General features: G+C 38.4%; 2 protein-coding genes across 5 annotated transcripts in view; both read left to right on the plus strand.

Moving 5' to 3' along the window:
* Positions 1-21,168, plus strand: part of LOC100893740 (serine-rich adhesin for platelets) — a 45,855-nt gene extending 24,687 nt beyond the window's left edge. For 3 of the 4 annotated variants that reach the window (XM_030987863.1, XM_030987864.1, XM_030987866.1), the window contains exons 8-13: positions 475-701; positions 1,815-1,964; positions 2,675-2,761; positions 4,540-4,705; positions 14,796-15,479; positions 15,870-21,168. In XM_030987863.1, the coding sequence (XP_030843723.1) occupies positions 475-701; positions 1,815-1,964; positions 2,675-2,761; positions 4,540-4,705; positions 14,796-15,479; positions 15,870-16,495 (1,940 nt within the window). In that variant the 3' untranslated portion in view covers positions 16,496-21,168. The remainder of the gene's footprint in view (positions 1-474; positions 702-1,814; positions 1,965-2,674; positions 2,762-4,539; positions 4,706-14,795; positions 15,480-15,869) is intronic. The other variant, XM_030987865.1, reaches the window with a different exon arrangement.
* On the plus strand, positions 4,908-12,358 carry LOC100887903. Its single transcript, XM_003724554.3, has 5 exons — positions 4,908-5,690; positions 7,252-9,735; positions 10,436-11,146; positions 11,541-11,632; positions 12,069-12,358. Exons 2-5 carry the CDS (start codon positions 7,257-7,259, stop codon positions 12,291-12,293), a joined length of 3,507 nt encoding a protein of 1,168 aa, XP_003724602.2. The 5' UTR covers positions 4,908-5,690; positions 7,252-7,256; the 3' UTR covers positions 12,294-12,358.
* Positions 21,169-24,929: the final 3,761 nt, after the last annotated feature.

The following is a 24,929-nucleotide window of genomic DNA, read 5'->3' on the forward strand; positions in this document are numbered from 1 at the left end:
GCAGTAGGTGCAATAGGCCTATAATTGAAACAAACATGTATAAACTAGAATAATATTTGTCTCAAATTTTTACTTGAGCTCTGTTGAGAGATCACAATCAACAAGGGAATGAAGTGAAAACAAAAACAGAAACAACAACATCAGCAACAAGATGAAAAACAAACAAATAACAAACAAAAACAGATATTAAGTATACCTTCATTGATTTATAATGTCATATATTGACCAACAAAAGCATTAGACATTCTTTCTGTCTTTTGGTATTGATTAAAGTGCTCATTTTTGTCTGGAAACTTGGTTAATGCATATATTTTACAATGATGGTACACTGAATGTGCATGTTTTCTGTAAAAGTTTAATATTATGTACATTTTAATGTATAACACTTTCTGTGATGAAGGTGCTCCGATCATGTATTTTTGAACTGGTATTTTATTCAGTCGATTAATTCTTTTAAATAAATCTCTTACACAGACAGGAAATCTCGCTCTCGATCTGAGTCATCCAGTCTGACCCTAGCCTCGAAGGCAAGTCAAAGGTCATCCTCCAAGAGGTCATCGCAGAAGTCATCACTAAAAAGGTCGTCAGGTCGAGGAGATGTGGCTGATGGACGGAGTCTGGAGGATCGGCCGTGGTACTGCGTGTACTACGATGCCGGAGAAGACGTGAAGTCTCAGAGCAGTGAAATCTACAGCGTGCAGGTCAGTAGGGTCTAGAATACAAACCCTCACGTGATCTATGGTCATTTTCGCAATTAAACCTTGTGTCAACTCCTTCTTATGGTCATCGCTCTTTTTGCAAAGCTTCTGCTGGACTGAACAAACTACCTTTACAAGTCAAAAACTGTCAGACTGTCAACCAATTCAAAACTTGTCTTAAAGGGATCGTTTAACAATGTTAAATCTGTGATGCACGGCCCTACGTGTTATGAGTGTCTGTGATATAAATGGTGTTGTATTGAAGCCCTAAAAAAATTGCGCTTCAAAATGATCAAGAAGTGCCTCAAAAAAGTAAAAACCTTTGAGTGACCGGTTTTACCATAATCGTTCGTCACAATAGACTGTAGTGTTATGAAAACCGTTTGGCAAACACAAAATTTGATTTCAATTTTCAATGATAAATATCTTGATAATCAGACAGACGATCGGCTTGTAAAAGTCATGGGCTTCCTGACTGACCTAAAGGTTTCTTATTATCATTGCAGCATGAGCTAAATCGTCCTTGTTTTCACGAAGTGATGGTAGTGAGGAAAATCGTCACGCAAAGTGAATGCAATTTTTTCCCTACCGTCACTTCGTGAAAACAGCGACGAAATGAAGGATTTTTTTTAAGGATCTAAGACAAAGTTACCGGATCCCTTTGAAGCCCCACTGCACTACTTATAGTTACTTGCTCCCTCTATATAATGAACAATGCCTACTCGGTGCTTGTTGGTCCCCCATGCGCCCCTTTTTCTTATGTTAATTGAGAGCTGATTTGATGAGATAACCACCCATCAGTGACCTTGCAGGGAGGTCTAATCCCCCTGGCCAAACTAGTGCACACAGGCTTTAATACTTGCTTCTTGTTTCTCTCTCTCTCTCTCTCTCTCTGCATGATATGCACACAATCTTCACTCTGGGGGGCAATTTCACACTCTTTCATTCCTACTTGCTCCTTAATAATATACCTTACCTATATAGCGCATATTTACAACATGTCTCTGTGCGCTGTAAGAAAGAGCAAGAAGGAAAGGTGGATAGAGTAACATAAGAAGAGTGAAATATGCTCAACTTCCTCTTGTTAACTCTCTCTTTCTCTCTCTCTGTTTGCAGGGTAAGGAGACGGCCGTTGTGACGGATACCTCTGATGATCTCTGGTTCATGGATGATGAGCGCTTCTCTGTAGAGTACGAGGTGGAGGATTCGGAGTCAGAACTAGAAAGCAATGACGCATTGTCAGACTCCACCACAACAGAGGCTGAGGTACGCATTTAAACTCTCCTGGGGGGCGTTTCACAAAACTTGTTATCAGTGACAAATGACAGTTTTTGTGATAAGCTACTGAATTCCTTGCTTCTGATTGGTTATCAGCAGATTTGTCACTGATTTTTGTCATTTGTCATTGAAAAAAGGCTTAGAGAAATCCCCCCCCCCAGTTTTAAACATTCATGTGCTAGGATATTCACTTAGAAGTGATCTAGATTCATGCAAGTTTTATGATGCAAGAGTAAAGAATTACGACATTGTCATTTTTCAGTGAATATGGTTGTTACTAACGATTTGTGAAAGTTGTGTTTACTAAAGTTTTCTGGATTTTGGCATCCTTAAAGGGTTTTGCCAGCTTTTTTTCTTCTTCCTCTGGCTATCGGCATCACATACACCTACAAGTATCAGGTACACTGCCTTTTATCTTCACAAGTAGGGACACACTTCACACATTAGGGACATAGAGAGTGCCAGTCTCAAAACCAAACAATATCTGTTCATACATGCTGAACATAGGTCATCAAATCAAAATCCTATTGAAAACCAGAAAGGTGTAAAAATAAAATATAAATTGCAGCCTAATCTTGTTATGTAATCATGTGTTGATGGTAGGTGTAGTATTTAAAATGTCTGAATTTGAGTCTGGACTAAGTGCGCCTTGTCTGCCATTTGTATTAATTTACACATGTGTCATATTTTTCTGCTAGATCTTTGTAGAGGTTGATGACCTGGGTAGTTCTAGTGATTCAAGGTTTGCAGATGAGGATACCACAGACTCAGAAATACCTGAAGAGGTAAGTAGAACACCAAGATTTGGTCAATCTCTCTTTTTAAAGCCCCACTGCACTTCTTATAGCTACTTGCGCCCTCTTTATAGCAAACAATGACTAATCAGTGCCTTTTGGCCCCCCCATGATCCTCTTTTTCTTATGTTAATTGAGAGCTGATTTGATGAGATAACCACCTGTCAGTGACCTTACAGGGAGGTCTAATCCGTCCTGGCCAAACTAGTACAGACAGGCTTAAAAGCAGGCATTTGTTGTGCAATTTAGCCTGCAGACAATTTTCGTGCATCTTACTACATGTTAGGACATGCAGTAAAGCTTATACTCATTTACTTCTATTTTGCAAGCTTTACACTATGTGGGATATTACCCTAAATAAGTGGTGGACCCCTGTTGAAATCTGCCATTCCTGTTACAGTGTCCCACCCCATCAAAGGAAAGATAAATGAATAATTGGAGCAATAATGGCTCATTGGCTAAGCTACAAACCAGTCGCTTAATGCGCTCATTTCTAAATTACATGTGCGTAAATCTGTATTGTAAATGTAAATGTAAATGTGTAATGTGTGATGATCCAATGTAAATGTAAATGTGTAATGATCCAATGTTATGCTCTATATGTCATTTGAAAGAAAGACGAATAAAATCTTATCTTATCTTAAAGAGAAGGTTGAGTTCTGGGAAGAGGTGAACAATAATTTGTGAGCGTTATCATTGTTATTATGCAAGCGTGGAAGAACATCAGATAAGACATGTTCCCTGAAAAGCATGGCTCTTCAAATGCCTTCATATTCTAAATATGTCATGTAACATCGTAAAACTCGGGGGTGGGATTTTTACGCCACGTGTTCGTGTAGTCCCATATACATCTTTCTGTGTACAGTGTTTGTAACTTTACCAAGACTTGGCCACATTTCTTATAATTTTGATGATTCCAGAACCTTGCAATACACAGAAATTCTTATATGCTAGATGATCAACCTTTTCTGTTGATTCCACACCGTTTCTTTCACAATGCAATCGCATGACCAGAACTCAACTTCATCTTTAAGGGGCAGTCAACTGTGACCTGACTGTTTGTGTTAGGTGCTATTGGTATTCATCCAATCTGTCCGACCGATTATTAGTAAAATTCTCTGTAGCTGGGAATAATAATTTTCTTGTACGCTGCATTTCACATGATAATATAATGTCTCCATGGGCTTCCTAAGGACTCTGGGTGTTATCATCCTGGCTTCGTCTCAGGGAACGAATGGACTAAAATTCTCCAGAGCTAAGAAAATGATTTAGTTTTCATATTTTATAATGCAATTCTGTGGCCATTGAGTGACATTCTTACAACATTAGCAGACCTGCCAACTAGTACGATTCAATTGTATTTCGTACTATTTTTCTTTAAAAAAAAAAAAATTTCACCAAAAAACAAAAACATTTTCAATGACAAAATGCCCATTCTGTCCTGTAAAGTATCGTACGATCATCTCACATGGGTAATTTGGGGATGTTTATTGGTTCATCGAACACACCAGTCATGACAAAATCATGAATATTCAACCAATGATCCATACAAAAATTTCTTCCTATATGTAGGAACTGTAAGAGGCATTGATCCGTGTCTTTAACAAAAACACTGTTTTTCAGTAAAATACAACTTTTGGGACTAAAAAATGAACTCTAGAGGTTGGCAGGTCTGCATTAGCTGAGGGTTGAAGTTTGAAGTATATACAAGTAGTTTTCTGTCCAGGCTTTGATTTTGAAATGTACCATGTTTACCTCTGATTTCCAAGGATAAATGGAAGTGCGCCGAGTGCAGCCAAGTAAACAACCCAATGCATGGCTACTGTTCTTTCTGCTGGGCTAGGCGGTCTGGCTGGCTTGCGGATGAAGACAGGAAGAATCCTACCGAGAGGTTAGGTGACAAGCATGTACTCAGAAGAGCCTTCTCAGCACCTGGTAAGACCCGGGACCTGTTTCACAAAGCCTTTTTTCAATGATAAATAACAAGAATCAGTGACATATCTGTTGATAACCAATCAGAAGCAAGGATTTCAGTAGCTTATGGGTCTGTTCACGAAACTGGGAAACACTTATGTCTTAATTTGTTCATTTCTTTGTCATATTCATGACGATATTTTAATAAAATAAAGAACTTTTTCAACTATTTGAAGTCTCTGTGTAATTTGTCAGTGTATAAGGTACAGGAAAAGTAATAGCTGAATTCACATGTTCTCTTCCTTTTTTCCCTTTAATATCTTTATTTTGCGGTGTCCGACGTAATATTATGGTGTCCAAGCGTGACAAGAATAAATACATTACTTCAACTTAGTTTTCCCTCCATAGAAATTCTTTGAGAATGAATTCCCCTAATACAAACCGTAGACCTAGGTTCCATCTTCCTACTATATTTTTGTGACTCGAAATATCATCGGCCTTTTGAGTGAAAAAGAGATCGCAAATCTTGCCGTTGTGGACGTAACTTCGGAGCCGTCATATATTTATTAGTTACACCCACAACAAGGACCTGAAATTACACTTTAAGCTGAATTCTAAATTACATAATAACTGTAGGCCATTATTAATTTGAGGCCTAAAAAACTGGAGAATTATCATAGATCAATCCCGTTTCATGTTCAAGAAATATCAAAAGATAGTCCGAAAGGTAACCGTTGTGTCCGGTGCGGCTTCGTTACGCCCACTCATCTATTATCACGGCAGAAAGCACACTTCCGCGATGTAGAAGTCAAGCTACCATGGAGCCTCTGAAGTCATAGTGGGGAACCCGTTCATGACTGAAAAGCTTCCTCGCAAGTACTTCGCGGGGAATTTTTGTATGAAAATCTGCTTGTCGTCCGCGAATTACGCCCGCGATACCTCCCAACATGTCGTCTGCAAGCTGAATGCACGCTCCACTTTGCATCATCAAAAGACCCTTTTTTCGGTACGTACGTTCAATTGTCTACAATTATTATTCAGATGAAAACTCTTAGATTCTTTTATTTGTCATTTTCTTACTTTTTTTTAACCACTGAATGATTTTTGGGGGACGAGATTTAACGAAATTCGCGGTGCTTGAAAAGTTGAAGTTAGCCCAGTCCCACTAGTTACTTTTTGTGTACGGTTTTGCTGCCCTGAGGATGGCAGTTCGGCAAGTGTTACTCTTTCCAAGTTTCAGTATCTTTCAATGCCGGCTCGTTGAATGTGTTTTTATTGACTTTATTGTTATCTACGGAATTTATAATTATTCATTAATGATTTCACAGCAAAGAACAATAAAAGCCCTAACTTTAAGAATTTACCCCACAAAATACCGACCTTCCCGTGGTCGTGGACTGCACTGTGAGGGATGCCCTGAACTAAGCGGTAAGCCTAGGCTATAAGGTCGGCATCGCCACACTCGCTCTTGTTTACAAACAAAACAAAATCATTCCGGTATGTCATGATGTGGCGGATTTAGGGGGAGGGGTACTTCCGGCCCGTGTGCCCCCCCCCCCCCCCCCCTTGGAAGAAAAGTGTACATTGTGCCCCTTTTGGCAATATTTTGGATTTTTTTTTAAGGATTAGAATAGGGTTAAAACTTAGGAAATAAGGGTTTACTTTAGGGTTATGGAGATTTGTGCTCCCCCCCCCCCCCCCCCCCCTTTTACAAAATTCTGGATCTGCCCCTGATGTCATGAACCGCAAAATGCATTGAAATACAGATAAATGTACTAACAATCATTCTTGACCGATCAGCTTTTGTTGGACAATTTCACAGCTTATCTTCAATGATAACCAATTTATTTCATTCTATTTAAATAGTCTAGATCTAGGGGTCTAGATCTAGACTAGTCTAGCGACTAGATCTATTTTTTTTTTTTTTTTTTTTTTTTTTTTTTAATCCCTTCACCCCCAAAGGGGTATGTTAAGAACCAAAAATGCATTAGAATAAAGATAAATGTACATGTACTCACATTTTGGACTTCAATTTCAAAGGCAAGGCTTCACCTTTCATCACAGTTTCACAGATTCCTTTCTTCATTTTCAATGCAAAATTGAAGGGCTTTTTTTTTGTTTATGCCACCGCCCCAGGGGCTATAGGCACATATGACACGGGGGGCTCCCTTTTTTTTTGGTGGGGGGGGGGGGGGGGGGGGGAGGGGCTCGTCATCTCGCCACCGCCAAAAATGCACCAGGGAAGATACGGGCAAGAAATGTTATGCCCTCAAATATGAAATGGTCCCATACGCCTATGTTGAGGCATGTTTTCGGGTTGTCTGTCCATCCGTCTGTTTTGTTTCTCATGAATGGGAGTTAAGGAAAACCCCTTTAAATCTGTCTCATATGATAGGTGGGGGGTGGGGTCATCAAGTATGCTTAGTGTAATTTATTCAAAATAAATAATTATTTTTAAAGCCTTTTTGGGGGGTTATCTGATCTACACAGAATTTTGAAACTCATTTAAAACAAATTATGCTAATTTATGCTTGCATGTATTTACTTTTTTTTTTTTTCAATTTCAGATAACATGCCTCCACCTCTCAAGCTACGGCTCCGAGGATACTTGAACAATACTGGTGTGGATACCTCTTTGGATGCGTGCTCCTCATCAGCTATCCCAAAGAAATCATCTGCCCTGAGATCCGAGAAATTCAGAGAAGAACTAAAGAAGGATCCAGAAAGATACAAAGCTTTCTGTGCCAAAGATGCTGCAAGATCAGGAAATCGTCGGAAACATATGACAAAGGAACAACGAATCCATTACAATCACATGGCTAAGCTTCGAATGAGGAAGAAAAAAGAAAGTGATAGAGAGAAGACAAAGAATGACAAAACTAAAACGACATGTAAAACACGTGCAGGGAAGAAACAGCAGGAAGAGAGACGAGAGAAAGACAGATTACGGAAACAGTTGAGGCGTGAAAGTATGACAGCAGAGGAAAGAGCAGCAGTAAACAAGAAAAGAAGAGAGCAACGTCTGCAGAAACAGCTAGAACTGCAACAAATTAGATTACAAAAAAGAGAACATGCACTTAGAATTGAACAACTAGAACGGGAGAAAAGAGAAGTACAAGAAAAACTGAGAAAAGAGAAGAAAGCTGAAAAAGAGAAGACAAACATTGCCAATGAACAACGTATCACAAAGAGAAGAAGATTTGAAGCAAGGAGAAAAGCCATTCAAAGAGCTCGTGCAGGTCTGCCAAAGTCTCCATCCAAATTCGCTAAGACTGTAGCAGATGTCATAAGTTCAGCAACTCCAAGGAAAAAAGAAGCACTGAAGAACAATAGAATTGGCAGTGTGGATGATGTTGAAAAAGTCTTCACTGAATCAGTTGCTGAAGAAATGCGATCAATGAGGAAACAGAGATCCATCAAGAACTTGGAGTGGAAACGGTCTTTGATGCCCATGATCAAAAAGATGAAACAATACAAACTTCAGAGGAGAGCTAGCAAGTACTTTGGTGTTACATCAAAGAGCATAAACAAAGCAAATGAAATCCAGAGAAGAAAAACCAAGAAAGCTCTTGATCAGGCTGTCATAAACAAAGTTGTCAGTTTTTATGAGAAGTCCTCTGTCACCCTGGCAGATAAGAAGCTAATTTCTAAAAGAACATTGAAAAAAACAGCATTCTTGCAAAGGCCCATTAGAATTCTCTATGAGAACTTTAAAGCTGAAAATCCATCACTTAAGATCGGGCTGACGAAGTTTGCAGCATTGAGGCCACGTAATATCAAACCTGTAGGGTCTATAAAGTTTCAAGGTTGCCTGTGTACCTATTGCTGTAATGTTGATCTGAAGGTGGCAGCACTGAATAAACTTGCAAACTCTTACAGCATGAAGTCTATGTTCGAAGGCGTGTATGGTGTATATAATGCAACAATGTGTCCCAAGGGTACACAGAAATATCACAAGTCTTCATGCATCCAAAGAAGATGTGGCAGCTGTGGAGTTCACTTGTTGATTGATCAGTTGACTCCGCTCATCCAGCAACATGGTGGAAAAGAAATCTCTTGGAGAAAGTGGGAACGAAAAACTGTCAATGCAGGTGGTAAAGATGTTGTTAGGCAAGAACTTGTTACAAAGACAGGTAAACTTGAAGACTGTATCTCCGAACTGCAGGACGAGGTTGAACCACTGAGTACTCATCTATTTCATGCCATGTGGCAACACAGTCAGTATTCTCAGTTGAAGTCTTCACTACCCAAGGGATGGGTGCTAATGGTGGCAGATTTCGCAGAGAATTACACCTGCCGAAATCAGCAGGAGATTCAATCAGCACATTGGTCGCATAACACCGTGACAATACATCCAATTGTTTGCACGTATCACTGTCCCAAATGTGATGAGTTGATGGATGAATCATTGATATTCATCACAGCTGATGTAAAACATGACTACAATGCAGTTAATACTTTCATGTGCACATCAGTGGAATACCTCCAAAACAAACTGACAGATGTTCAACAAATTGTCCGATTCTCAGATGGCGCAGCATGCCAATACAAGAGCAAAGGCCCTTTCACCGATGTTGCCATGGCTGACACTGTTTACAAAGTTCCAACAAGTTTTCACTACTACGGGTCGTGTCATGGAAAAGGACCCAGTGATGGGGAGTCTGCTGTGGTGAAGCGGTCAGCATCACAGGCTGCCTTGGCTCGCAATGTGGTGATGAACACTGCTGAGGACTTATTTCTGCATTGCAAAGAGATTGCCATAAAAGATGATGGAACTGAAAGCTGCCTGCACTTCCAGCGTACAATATTCTTTGTAGAGAAGATTGATCGTGACAGAGGGTATGAAAGTTGTGACATCAGAACACTGAAGGGGACACGCAGTTTGCACGCCATCAGAGGCAATCCACAAGGGGTTGTTTGGTCTCGAAATGTGTCCTGCTTCTGCCAAGCATGCCTGACTGAAGCATATGAAGACTGCTTGAACAAAGAGTATGTAGATGACTGGAAGGAATCTGTCATCTTTACCAGACCTCCCAGGATATCTGTGACTGGTAATTGAAAATTATTTTTGTTAAATTGCAAGTCCAGTTGAAACTCTAGTACAGGCATGCCTTAACATAATAAGCACACTATAAGAAAATTCTGATATGAGCAAAATTTGGGCACACAAAAAGAAACATGAGGAAATTAATGCTTGTAACAAGTTTTTATTATATCAAGCATATTTTTGTGGTCTGATGATCATATTACAACAGGGTTTGCCTCTATACTGTATGTCAGAAAAAAAAAGGAATGGCAGAGTTTCAATATTTTGCAGTCCATGTTTTGGCTTCTTTGGATGAACCATCTTCTGAAAAGAACGATTATCAAGATCATCGAATTGGGTTTTATTACTTTTATGGCTGTTTCTTTAAACATCTCATTTTAAAATTTAATTTAATTTGAGCTGGTTAAGCTTCAATGATTTTAACCATGAAAGATTTTAACCGCTGTGGCCAGCATATACATTCTTTGTTTGTACTGATCATTGGGCTTCCCTGAATTAATGTATGGACGGCCACAAAGGGTAAACTCCTTACTCAATTGGGTATAATCTCTTTATCATTTTCTAGGACATGAGATGCAACATTGTTGAATTCTGGCCAGACTGTTTATGGTTCGAGTACTTCAAAAGAATCATAAATTTTTATCTTTCAAATGTTCCATTTCCCCGTTTTTATTTTTTTTAAATTAAATTTTATTTTTTTACAGCTGGAATTGAAGACAGTGTGCCCCCTCGTGCTGATTCTTCTGATGTGCCACCTTGTGCTGCATCATCTGATGTGCCCCCTCGTGATGTGCCCCCTGCTGCTGCATCATCTGATGTGCCCCCTCGTGATGTGCCCCCTGCTGCTGCATCATCTGATGTGCCCCCTCGTGATGTGCCCCCTGCTGCTGCATCATCTGATGTGCCCCCTCGTGATGTGCCCCCTGCTGCTGCATCATCTGATGTGCCCCCTCGTGATGTGCCCCCTGCTGCTGCATCATCTGATGTGCCCCCTCGTGATGTGCCCCCTGCTGCTGCATCATCTGATGTGCCCCCTCGTGATGTGCCCCCTGCTGCTGCATCATCTGATGTGCCCCCTCGTGATGTGCCCCCTGCTGCTGCATCATCTGATGTGCCCCCTCGTGATGTGCCCCCTGCTGCTGCATCATCTGATGTGCCCCCTCGTGATGTGCCCCCTGCTGCTGCATCATCTGATGTGCCCCCTCGTGATGTGCCCCCTGCTGCTGCATCATCTGATGTGCCCCCTCGTGATGTGCCCCCTGCTGCTGCATCATCTGATGTGCCCCCTCGTGATGTGCCCCCTGCTGCTGCATCATCTGATGTGCCCCCTCGTGATGTGCCCCCTGCTGCTGCATCATCTGATGTGCCCCCTCGTGATGTGCCCCCTGCTGCAAGCTCTTTGACTTTGCCATCAGGTACAGTGAAACCTCATTATAAAGAGGTCGGATGTAACGAAACTCTGTCAATAACAAAGTAATTTTGCTGTTCCCACCTCTTTATATTTTGGGTTTTTTTGTACCCTGATATAACAAGAAACATGATATGTACATGTAGCAAGGTAATTTTCATGGTCCAAAGGCCCTTGTTATAGCGGGGTTCCACTGTACATGATAATGCATGACTTATTACAGAGTTATTAAGGGATGACTCAATTACTTCAAAATTACAATTACAATTATGGATTCAATTACAATTGCAATTCATATCAGATTCTGATCTTAAGTTTGCATGAGCAGTAGTATTGCCAAATTGTTTGATAAATTTAGATTGAATATTTATATTCCTTTGTTTTGTCTTCTTCCATTTCAGGTTCCACATTCAACCCTTCCAGGGTTGTAGTAGGAGACTTTGTCGTCATTGCGGTGCAAGGCAGGAAGAGGAAAATCCCCTACCTTGCAAAGGTAATTTTCCTTCGAGACATAAATTTAAACCTGATCATCACGCCAAAAGTGTGCTTTAAATGTAGTTTTATGTTATATCAGTGAATTTTTCATCATGATGAAGAAGTCATGTGTTGAATTTATAAAAAAAAATTATAGTGGAACTTACAGGTATACGCATTTCAATCATAATTACAACAAAATCATCACATTATTAGATGTGATTATATTAAATCATTACAACGTATCAATCACATTACAACAAAAATAAAATTGCGATCCAATGACTATGTTAACTGTGAACTGAACAAAAGCTAGAATTGAATGTTATGCTGGAATAAGAATCACTTGAAATCTATTAATGAATTATTGGAAATTTATATGAAAAATTATTGGAAAGTTATATCACCAGCCAGTGATCAGATTAATTCATATCCTTCTTTTGTTCATCTTGCAGGTTCTGGGAGCAAATAGTGAGCGTAAGGAGGTGAAAGTTTCCTACTTAGATGAAGTTTCCCCATCGGTCTTCTCCTGGCCATCCATCGCTGATAAAGTATATTGGCATCCCCTTGCCGATATGGTGGCATCGATGGGAATACCCTCTGTCAAAGGAACTGGCTCAAGATTGAAACTTACTTTCAAAGATCTCTCTGCTCTTCAAGTTTATAGTTCTGAGCACTAGGTGATATAGCCTATAATCTAGGCGGAGTGCCGAGCTTTTTTCTTTGCTGCTAGACTAACCCTAAGCAGAACGTCTGATACGGCAAGACTACGAACCGTGAGTCGCGAAGCGGCTCACCGCCTATAATCACTGGTCTATTCATGAGGTTTTTTCGTACGAAAAACTGCCACGGATTCATGGTCGATAATAAAAAAACAACGACTAAAGCTAGACCAGTGATTATAGGCGGTGAGCCGCTTCGCGACTCACGGTTCGTAGTCTCGCCGTATCAGACGTTCTGCTTAAGGTTAGTCTAGCAGCAAAGAAAAAAGCTCGGCACTCCGCCTAGATTATAGGCTATAGGTGATACAGTTACTGCTCTGAAGAGCAGAGAGATCTTTGAAAGTAAGTTTCATGAATTATTAAAGATTGATTAATTAATCCTAATTTGGTCAGCCAAAATACAGTGGAAACTCACTATGACGAGGTCCTTGGGACCATGAAAATTACCTTGTTATATCAGGAATCTCATTATATCAGTTTTAAAAAACAAAAGAACATAAAGACTTGGGACCAGCAAAATTACCTTGTTATATCAGGAATCTTGTTATATCTGAGCTCTTTATACTGAGTTTCAACTGTACCAACTTATGCCTATGTATTGATATTGAATAGCATTTTGTATTTATAATTCAGTGAAAATCCATTTTCTTATTTCAATCTCGCAATTGAATGAAGCAGATAATGAAAGTTTTCTGGTTTTCAGCACACAAACAATATTGATGTTAAAGCTGTTTTTACCCTATGGTCAGTAGGTTATGGAGGTGTTTGTCAGACAGGATGTGTTGTGATGGGTCCGAGTTACATCGAAAACTAATATTGGTCTTTTTGTAATAATATCGACAACAGAAAATATTGTATGCCTTGTATAGAGTTGTCTAGTTTCATGAAGAAAAAAAAAATGATTGCAATTTAATAACGTTTTTGCATTTTTGTCTTCCTTGTAGAAGCTCCTTCCATATTAATGTGGATGTAACTGGACACTGTGCTTTTGTTCTAGTTACATCCACAACCAAGTTGAGTGATTTATTAAAATGTTATTGTTTTAAAAAGTGTTTTCCACCTCTAGTTACTAAAATTAAAGCAGAACCCATTATTGAACCTATAATACTTGAAAATGTGATTAATATTTGAAATTTGTTGAATCCCTCACAGAAGTGATGCATGGATTTGATTACATAACTGAAAACTAATTTGTATAGAAAAGAATAAAAATGTGACTTGCATGTTATTTTTTCAATCAATTGGCATATCTGGTTGTGGATGTAACAGGACACCCTGTCCAGGCTCTATTTGTTACATCCACAACCAATATGTGAGGTATGGCTTAACTGTTTCATGCCAGTTTGTAATTTGACGATAACAAGATTCTAAGTATAATGGACTTTGTTTCTCATACTGCAGAAATAACCTGTTTTGTGTCTAAGGTAATATTTTTGGGCAAACTTAGGTAAATCGTGTTGTGGATGTAACTGGACGTGGCATCCGACTAGTTCCAGTTACATCCACAACACAAATTTTTAAAGTGGCTTGGTTTAGTTGTTTGAAGTTACACTAGAATGTTGTTATATTCAAAAGATATTACAAGGAACAAGACACATGAACTCAAGGTTAGATCAACCATTGTTTGACATTGAGAGTTTAACAAGAACTTCTAACTGTGAAATTTCAATAAATTATGCTTGAAGTCAATGTAAAGGCATTCTTTTTTGTCTTTGAAGAGTGTTTATGACAATTTTAAAACTTTGCTCTCATTTTTTTTATTTAGTAGTGTTAATGCTTTGAGAGAGATGATTGAGATTGATAGTTCATGTTTTTCAGAGGAAATGGGGCCCCTTATTTGATAGTGTGGTGTCCCATGTTACATCCACAACACAAGCTGACATGATTATATAACCAGCATCATTAATGGTCTATCAAGGAAGTTGGCAGTAGAATCCTTGGTGATTCCATAAAGTCCATGGACTAGAGTACTGAGAAATAATAGAATGAAATCATAAAGAGTAACTTGAAATTTTACTTCCTATGTCACAGTTTGTGCCCCAACTTTGTGAACAGACCCATATAACAGAAACTGTCATTTGTCACTGATGACAAGTTCTGTGAAACAGATACTTGTCATATTTCGAATATGAGGTCATTTAAACAGCCATCTTGTTTATATAGGTGTCATTTTTTTTCTATGATACTCTCCCACACTAATATAAAGAGAATGAAAATGTTCATAAATTATGTTTTATATGTTCTTACATTTTGTTCTTGTAACTATTTAAATATACTTGTACATGCTTATTTTTTACTTTGTAAAGCACATAGAGAAACTTCTGTTTATTATGCGCTCAATAAATCTATCTTTATCTTTATTATTATTATTATTATTATTATTATTATTATTATTATTTCCTTTCCCAAAACTCAACCTTCTCTTTATACTAAAAGAATTTCATTTACTTCTCTTTCCAGCTGGATGTCGTCTTGACAACATCAATCAAGCCAGCATCCCAGGTGTGGTTTCATCTCCAGCAGACCATGCACCCTGTGCAAGCGACGAAGCCGGTACAGGACATCAAACGGCAAGACCGCACCGCTTCTACTCCCCACCCCAAGATTTTGCAGACGGGGGGAAGAGTGATGGTGAAGAGGACCAGCACCAGAGCAACGTCCAGGAGGAAAGGCACGTCTTCTGTCAGATATCCTCACCAGGGTTGACATCGTCCTTGAGACCTGTTCAAGGGATCTGGAGCCAGGATGTCAAGGTACCTACGACTTACCTTACCACAGTTCACGAGGCCTCTGAAGAAGCGATTCCTGCAGACCTTCATAGACACACTCCTGCAGCCTGTACTACCCTGATGGGGGGTGCGATCCAGGGGAACGAAGATCAGGGTGTCGGGAGTGATGTGTCCCAAAACACTCCAGGAGTTTCCGACACTGTGTCTCACCACTCTAGCGATAGCTCTGGGGATGTTGCAGGATGTACTCCAAGGAAAAGAAGAGCGTTACTGGTCACTAGGGAAGACTCTGGAGTATGCCTCAAGAGACAATCCTCTGGACACTCTGGAATGGATGAAGCTCGACCAGTTATCAAGGGTATTGTTCCAGTGACCAATTATCTGGTCCAGGCAACACCAACTATCACACCAACAGGTCAGTATGACTACAAGTTAATAACCATTGTCATTTGCATTAAGGACAACCACTCTTTAATTCTTTTCATTTTAATACATGTCTACTAAATCTTATCCTGTTTTGGATACATCTGGAAATAAATAAACTTCTAAATTGTGTGCACTTATATTTCTAGTAGCAGTGTTTCAATGAGAACAGCATTATGTGTACTACTTAAATGGATATAATCTAAATTTTTCAATTATCATTGAATAATGGTAAACGCTTCTTGATAGCTGGATTTCAAATGAATAGGTATCGTAATTTCATTGTTAAAAGGCCATCAGGGCAGATAATTGAATATTGATGTTACACCGTTGAGATTTAACAGTCATCATTTATTAGATCTTCTTTTACTTCCTTTTGTAGGCTGTGGACATGAGAAGATGATTTCACAGGTACCATGTCAAACAAGTTCCAGTGGCAGTTCATCTTTGGCAGGGGCACCAATGGCCACCCACAGTGTGTGTAGGACCCCAGTTATGTCACTGCTTACTGAAAAGACACTAGTTGGTCCTCACCAAAGCACATCTCTGTCATCGGCCCTACACCAAAGCACGACCCTGTCATCACCCCTACACCAAAGCACGTCTCTGTCATTGCCCCTACACCAAAGCACGTCTCTGTCATCACCCCTACACCAAAGCACGTCGCTGTCATCACCCCTACACCAAAGCACGTCTCTGTCATTGCCCCTACACCAAAGCACGTCTCTGTCATCGCCCCTACCCCAAGCTCTTAGAACCAAGTCCAACATCTCTCCTCTGGACGGGATCGGTAGCGGGTCCTCCATGGGCAGTGGGGCAGTTGCCAGCCACGCCCAAGAGCTGTGCCGGTTCTGCTGTGTGCGACCCAAGACGGCTTGCATCATTCATGGACGCACTGGACACCAGGTCTGCTGCTACAAGTGCGCCAAGAAGCTAAGGCGACGAGGTAAACCCTGCCCTGTGTGTCGACGCCCCATTCAGCACATCGTCAAGAATTTTTATGCGTGACAGAGATCATTGTTGTATCCTATGTAAAGGCGTACATGGAAAGTGCACAACTTATTCAATATATCTAGCTTTATTATATGTCTTTTCATGTGTATTAGGATCGACTGCTTCGTAGCAAACCAAAAACGCTTTAAAAAGCAATCCCTTAGTACCGTTGACTGGCGTTTAATCAACTCCCTGTTGATATTGCTGAAGAAGTGACTTTTTTTAGATGTCCACATAACTTATGGGTTGGTCTCTAAAATTGCATGAGAAAAGAATAGTATAGGATTATTTATTCTTATCCTAATGGAGTATTAAAATCTTTATTCTCATTGCTTTGAGAAATATACAGTATACCCATTGATCAATATTCAAATGAAATGTACTGCATGTGGCAATGATTTGGTTTGGGCTCTGAAATGCAGTATACATATGGCAACGTAAGCAAAGCCTGCAGAATGCAGTGGAGATCCCATCAAGTGGTTGGCTAGAACTGTGGTTGATACAGATCTTGGTTTCAACTTGAACAGTGGGTTTAGATGTTGTTTCTTTTTACAAATAATAATAGTTGTGATAATCTGGATATAAATAGTGCTTAATACAGCAACAATTTCTCAAACAAACATCTTACAATCCAACCCACAAGTCCCACATCTTCTCTAAAATTAAAATATTTGCTAATTTTGTGAGTGGTCCAGAGTCATGAATAGTTGAATTGTGGCCCTAATGTTGCGCAGTACACAAAATCCTTCTTTCTGAGACAGTTGTTGGTTGTGCACAAGGTCTAAATATTTGGCTACAGCTATATTTTCGAAGTCAGAATCAGGAACATCAAACACTTATGATTATCACCCTCATCAGTGTAACACACTGTTAGTTTCACAGTTGTAAAGAACCACATTACCCTGTTGCACATGAGGTTAAGCTTTGGAAAAATTCTTTGTAGAATACATTATTTTATCTTTTGGGCCACAATGAATACTCATGTTCTGCATAAGAAAGACATAATGATAATTTCTATGTTGTATTCAGGTGCTAGAAATTGTGTACATGTCTTATTTTGAATTTTTGAAAGTTGTGTCAGGTGTTTCAAGTTGTAAGAAGAGTTAGTCATTTTTGGAATTGTACAATTGAATCAAGAATTCAAGATGACTATATTTCTGTGTGTGATGTAGGAATGTGAACGTGCAAGTCAGTGAGGAAGAATTATCTTTGGAGAAAGTTTTTAGTCAATGTACCGGTATGTTGAAATATATTGAATTGCCAATAATCAAGAACCTTTGTGAAGGTTCTAGATGATGAATTATTTATTTACAAGTGTGATTTACTTTGAAATACTTCACTTTAGTAATAGAAATATTTATTTCAAGTTTGTTATTTCTGATTCGCTTGGTTTCTTTTTGAGTTTTGATATTCATATTAAAACAGCAATGGTCTGTTGACAAAAGACAGAAGAGTGTAACAAATGGTATACTTGAACCAGGTGGGTTCTGTTTCGTGAAAGTAATAATAGGTAGGTCCCCTTATATAGTGCAGCTACTATATGAATATACTCTTCTGCATTTGATAATGACATAGTATTACCCCGGCTGTAGCTTAGTCACCATGCATTCGCAGAATGTCTCCCTACCGGGTACCCATTTGATTTACTTAACCTGGGGGACATTTTACAAAACTTGTCATCAGTGACAAATGACAGTTTTTGTTTTAAGCTGAAATCCTTGCTTCTGATTGGTTATCAGCAGATTTGTCACTGATTTTTGTCATTTGTCATTGAAAAAAGGCTTTGTGAAATGGGCACTGGTTGGAGAGTGCCAAAGGACACTGGTTTCATGGCGTGACTCGAACTGTGAATCTTGTCATGTGATCCACAGTCTAGTGATGTATCCACTAGAGCACGACACCTCTATAAAGTCTTAAGGAATGTGAAAATTCAGTTTTCATTGGATTATGGCTGTGGCCCCCATGATAAATGGGAAATAGGTATTTGTACGTGTTTGGTTTACAACAATTTTATCAGAATGTTCTTGCTTTCTTCTCATGTTTGCATTTTTTTAGCCATTTAGACTCGCTTGTTTCCAATAGACAATTCTTTTTCTTCTTTTTTTCTTCTTCCTTTAAAAAAAAAAAAAAGTTCTTAAATTAAAAAAACCCATTGCTTACTGAAACCAGGTGGCTCCTTTAAGAAAGCATATGGTAATGAATGAACTCTTTAGCCAATGGCTTATCTCAAATTTCTTTTGCTTTGTTTTGTCTCAAGGTTCTTTACAAAACTCACTTGGTTATGGCTTTGGAAATAGAAGGGAGTATGTAGCCCATGAGACCTATCTCTGAAATACATCAAATCTTTTAGTGCAATTTTGTTGTGCTGTAATATATTTTTGATACATCCCCCTTTCACTGACTTACATATAGGTCCCAAAGCATACCTTTCTTGGACAAAACAACATCTACCACAGTGATTCAGGTTTCAGGCAAAGGCGTGAATTCAGGCCCTAGCAATTTATTTTTCGGCCATATTTTAAACTTTTGGTTTACAAAGTAGTCAATTCTTCAAGATTTTTGTGGTTCACTTATGAATTCTAACTTGTGACGCTGTAAGAGAATTTGATATATCTTGTCTGTTAAGGTATATTTGCCAAGGTCGTCCCTAACTTTGTATTAGCCATACACCAATGGGCCTAATTTGTTTTCATATCTCTCTATGGGTGTAATTATAACTCATATTCAAAAGCATAATACCATATATGTAGATACTTTACACACATCAAATAATGTTTTTGTTTGCACATTAAATGGAATGAATAGATCCACTCAGAATAAGTTTTGATTGCCTTTTTGCTCACTTGCGTAAGCTCTTTTGTACATTGTGTCCTATCTATTATGTACACTGTATTATATTTTTTAGTTTGTGGATTATTTTTCTTTGTAACAGTCAGTTTGATAATTGGCCTTGTAATGTTTGTAAGAAATGAGCAAGTTAAGTTTGGTTATAAGTTATAAGGCAAGGACATTTCCGTGTAGTATACAATTTCTGTATTTCGAAGGTGCCAACATTTATTAGTTATACACCAAACTTAGCTTGACATAAGGCATGTTCACATTTGATGCAGTAAACTGAAGCTTTGGGGGGAGGTTGTTTAAAAGGACGTAATGATAAATGTGGTTGACGTTTTTTGTATCTTGAAAGAAACAGATAAGTGAGTATGCATAAGATCTTTGTTGTACACAGCTACTCTTTTTCATCCATTCGAGTACACATTACGAATGAAACTGCAGCAGTTTCCTGTGCCATTTGTGAACAGGTCATCACTGTATGGTAGCCACCATGTACATGTATATACACTATTTGCACATTATGTACAGGAAGATTAATATATTTCAGAGTGTATTATAGAAAGATGATAGAAGATTATATCACAATTAACATTATACTTACCAGTATACACAATTGTACAGGAGAATCACACAATAAAGGGTTTGAAGGTGTAACTTTCCAGTGTAAGGTATATTAACCCTAATAATTTAAAGGTGCATGAAAGCACATTTAATAAAACTTTGAAGAAAAAAAAACATGATTGTTTGTGCAAACTGTGTAAGGGGATGGTGGGCGTTCTGCTTAACTAAAAATATTGCACAAGTTTTTGGCCAAACCATGCCAAACGTGGAATTTACATTTACTCAAAAGTTGAATTTGCATATTAAAGTTGATCCATTTTTTGTGGTCCCAATATATGCAGAGTTAACTGTTTATACAAAAATAGCTGCCTGCTTTCTTGCACATTCCAGCCCAAAAGAAAAAAAACTTCCTAGTACCAGGCTTATTCAAAACATTTTATTTACCTTTATAACATGAGATATAAACCTAAGGGCTGGTAGACTGGAATCTCATAATCCCTGTTCGGATAGATTTGCAAAATGTTTTCGGTAAGTATTGTTTTAAGAGGATTGTGTGCCTCTCGGAGTCTCCCAAAATATGAAATATTTTTGGTAAAGATGGTTTAAAGGGTGCCTGTTTGTGTGATAATGTAACAACTCACTTTGTTATAATTAGAATTATTTATGATTTGTATTGCAAGTTTTCAAATAGTGTTAAATGTATTTTATTACTTGAATATACATGTATAATATTTTTTTTGAAGTGAGTACAAACATGTGTATAAGAAAAATTATATTTAAACCTATGTAAATCTGCAAATTCCAAACACATAACATACTCTAAAAGCTCTCAATATGTGGAGTAATATGAGGCTTGAAAGTCATTACCAGGGGTTATTGTTATTATTTTCCTTTTTTATTAGATGCCAAGGATATCAATATACTTCATGTTTTGTGTGTATGACTATCTTTCATGAAAGACTGGAAAGAAAATTTTTGACAAACTAAGTTCTTTGGGAAAGAAAAGATTTGCTAGACTCTTTGCAAAATTAAAAATGAATATTTTGTTTTCTTCATCCTGCATAGAGAACTCTGCATATGGCTTGTGGTCGCAAATTTCTTCCTCTCAGAGGACACTGAAAGTTTAGCAGATTGTATCCTACAAAGTGCAGTCAAATATTTATTCCAAACTTCTAAAAACCAAAACAATGTTTACAATGAAATGAAGAAAGGAAGTTACCATGTAGCTCATAAAGTTGTCTCGCATAGCGTGGTTCTGATATCATAATGGTTATGAGTATACCTTTAAACTATTTCTGTTTTGAAAATTGCCTCCATTTTCCTTTTTTTTCACTTCTAAGATCAAATTATTAACAAGGATGTAGTGCACAATACCTAGATTGTGTAAAGACATTTCTGATAACGTCTGTTCAGAGCAAGAAGGGCAATAACTTTGTTTTAAATAGAAGAATTATTGACCTTCTGGCTCCAAACAGGGGGCCTTTCACAAAACTTGTCATCAGTGACAAATGACAGTTTTTGTTATAAGCTACTGAAATCCTTGCTTCTGATTGGTTATCAACAGATTTGTCACTGATTTTTGTCATTTGTCATTGAAAATAAGCTTTGTGAAACGGGTCCCAGATGATATATTTAAATGTGATGTTAAGCCTTGTCAATATGATAAGATCTGTTCAAAGCCATGGGCAGCTGTTGTTTAAAAAAAATGCCTTAAAAAAAGTAGCAAATGCTTTGCAGAGCAAATTAATCGCAAAATAATGCAAAGCTTCCAATTATATATGATATTCATAGTTGTCAACATTTAAGTATCTACATGTATTAGATAGATTTGAATTTTGATAGACGGATAGTAGAATCAAGTATAAAACGAGACAGGACACTTACACTAACTAGCTTAACACACAAGGTTAAAATATTCTGAATTAATGTTTTATGTCAGAGAGTAAAATGATGGTATAAACAGGATGTTTTAGAGAGTAATACAATTACTGCCTTGGAATAATTTTATGAATCGCGAGAAAATAACTTTTCAAGATGAAGAGCAAAGTCATGAGTGCTACACCAATATATGAGAAAGCTGACAATATAACTTTCAGATTTGGTATTTCTATCCAATTTTGTAGAAAAGTTTAGTGAACATGCAACACACTTCAAAAGTAATAAGGTAGAGAAAAATGATGTATTATGTACGTTTCAAGCTGTCCAGCTTTTCTGGGTGTCATGAAAGTGGAGGGAAATTGTTGTCTTTCTGTAGTTATTGAAGTCATTTCAGTATGTCTATGTTGTGCATTGCATTCAAAGTGGTAGAATAAGATAGAGGGAAGAAATAAAAGTGAACAGATTTATTTATTTGAAAAGACAGTGCATGGAATGGTTTTCTTTTGATTTGTGAATGGAACAAAGTTTTGATGGGGGAAGGGAGAGAGAGAGAGAGAGAGAGAGAGGAAAGGGGGAGTGTACTTTACGCAGGTCTCATTGAATACAAAAATAAGAAAATAAATGTTTATCTTTAAAATAATAGGATTTGTTTTCCTTTTCGTATTATTAAGGAATGGGAAAAATCATCCTGAGGCGCATTATTGCCCAAGGGCGTATCCAGTAGCGATTTTTCCGACCTGGCCCCCCCCCCCCAGCCCCCCAAAACGATAAAAAAATTGGATAATAACGTAAAGTTAACCTTTATAAAACAAAAAAACAAAAGCGCCCCCCCCCCCCCGCTTATTCGCCAGTCGGCTGAGACGGCACTTAGATTAAGATTTGGCTACCCCCCCTCCCCCCTTGACGCCGGCTGGATCCTCTGCAGGCGTGAATCCACGAGGGGGGGGGGGGGGGGGGGGCTAACGGGTGAACAACAAAAAAAAAGAATTAAAAAAAAAAAAAAACCTCACGAATTAGGTCCAAAAAAAAATAGTGGTCTCACCCCCTCCCCCCCCCCCCCCCCCCCCCGCTTATTCAACGGTTGACTGAGTCAGCGCAAAATATTTCCTGAAAAATTGTACCAAAAAAAAAGTGCCTCCTACCCCCCCCCCCCCCCCCGGCTTATTCACCGACGGCTGAGTTGCAACTAATATTTTCTCACGGATTGGGCCCTCCCCCTCTTCCCGCCGGCTGGATCCGCCACTCCGCGGAAATCTAAATGGTGATTTGTATTAGAAGTGTATTTCAGTGGTAGATTTTAATGGCCTGAATTCACAAAGGAGGATTGCATGTAGACAATCCTACTCCTACTCTCTAGATTAAATTGTAACTTAAATTTTAAATACATTTTGAGACTTAAAATATTTCTAGTCTTCGACTAAAATTTCTACCGGAACCAGCTTCTAGATATCAATCTTTGAAAGACTTATAGGGAACCAAAACCTTATACTAAGTTACTTTTATTGTAAAGTTTAAAAGATTTGAATAAAATCAGTGAAAATTTGAACAAAATCAGGCAAGGAATAAGGAAGTTAGAGCTTTTTGAAATGACTAGTCACTAGAGGGCGGTATTCAATTTGATGACATCATCTGTGGACAACTCTCCATGCCTTTTGTACATAAAATTTCACAATTTTTTTCGTTTTCTTCGTATTTAGGCCTATTTGTGTTCTTGATCCGACTTCATAACATGTGAAGTTGAATATTATTTTGCATTCTATATCTTGCTTTCAGGGGAGTAGAATGTCTCAATCACAAGAAAGAAGGAAAAACATGAAATCTGATGTACAAAAGGCATGGAGAGTTGTCCACAGATGATGTCATCAAATTGAATACCGCCCTCTAACTCTCTAACCCTCTAACTTCCTTATTCCTTGCCTGGTTTTGTTCAAATTTTCACTGATATTTTTCAAATATCTTAAACTTTACAATAAAAGTAACTTAGTATGAAGGTTTTGGTTCCTTTAAAGGTAATATAAAGTTTTGGGAAAATTTGAAAATTGGCTGGACAGTGATTCTTTACACTTTTGATATATTTGGATGCCCCTGTGAATGTTTTATAAGTACTAGAAAATTTAGTCCCTAAAACACTTCTGCTTTGTAGCTGCGACCATGAACATCTCAGAATATGTAGTTGTTATATGCAATTTCCAAACGCCAATCGGTTGATTTTTGTCAAGAAACGTTGTTTTATGGCTTGATTAATATCTTGACCTTGAGAGGGAGCTATATAACATAAAGAGTTTATTTTCATACAATTTCATAACTTTAGACTCAATTTCAACCGCGACAACGATCACTGAATATTGTAGGATCTTCTATGCTTCCAATAAATTCGTTCATTTGAACAAAATTCATGACCCCAATGGGTCGTAGCCAGAGTTTGTTGTGGGGGGGGGGGGGGCACGTGCCCCCCGTGCCCCCCTCCCCCTCTCACCGTGGCTACGGCCCATACCAAAACGTTGTATTACCTTTAAACTTCTCGCCAATCAGATGGGCCGTACCGTAGATAACGCCACGCACGTACGTATGCAGCGCAGTAAAATGTACAATTTCAACGAATCAGATCTCACGGTCGAGCGCGCGCGTTGGTACGGTCGCGCCATCTATATAACATTGCGTGCCTACTTGATCGAAAGAATGAATTAGTGGACGATTTTCTTCGAGAAATAGATCTCGATGGGAAAGTCATCGAGCTCCTAAAGGGTAAGCAACATGACGTATGAATGCTTATGAAGATTTCTGGTAATTTTTTTGTTTTAAAGTTTATTGCCGATGATAAAAATTAGCTGGAGCTTGTCGGAATTTGAAGTTGGCCGTTCGAGTAGACTGGTCTTGAATACACTGAATGTGATCGTGATGACCTGAAGTGAAGGACAGAAGAAGGTCACTGAGGTGATGGGACCTAGATCTAGATCTAGTAGACCTAGAGTCTATAGACTCTAGATCTAGACTAGTCTAGGCCCTACTCAATAAATTTCAAATTCAATATATTTCTAAAGTCTAGAGTCTAGGTCTAACTTATTAGATCTGAAGATCTATAGATCTAGAAATCTAGACTCTAGTCTAGAGTAGACTACTAGACTCTAGACTATTTCCATATTTCCAAAGCCATACTCTAGATCTAGTCTAGATC

This window comes from Strongylocentrotus purpuratus, unplaced genomic scaffold (assembly GCF_000002235.5).
Source record: "Strongylocentrotus purpuratus isolate Spur 01 unplaced genomic scaffold, Spur_5.0 spur5_scaffold_17, whole genome shotgun sequence".
Taxonomy (NCBI): Eukaryota; Metazoa; Echinodermata; class Echinoidea; order Camarodonta; family Strongylocentrotidae; genus Strongylocentrotus; species Strongylocentrotus purpuratus.

What these genes read in the sequence shown, in the direction of transcription:
- LOC100887903 (XM_003724554.3), top strand. Translation starts at nt 7,257, where the DNA reads ATGCCTCCACCTCTCAAGCTACGGCTCCGAGGATACTTGAACAATACT. An exon ending in TCCCAGGATATCTGTGACTG is followed by an intron (nt 9,736 to 10,435) that starts GTAATTGAAAAT and finishes ATTTTTTTACAG; the next exon opens with CTGGAATTGAAGACAGTGTG. An exon ending in AAATCCCCTACCTTGCAAAG is followed by an intron (nt 11,633 to 12,068) that starts GTAATTTTCCTT and finishes TTCATCTTGCAG; the next exon opens with GTTCTGGGAGCAAATAGTGA.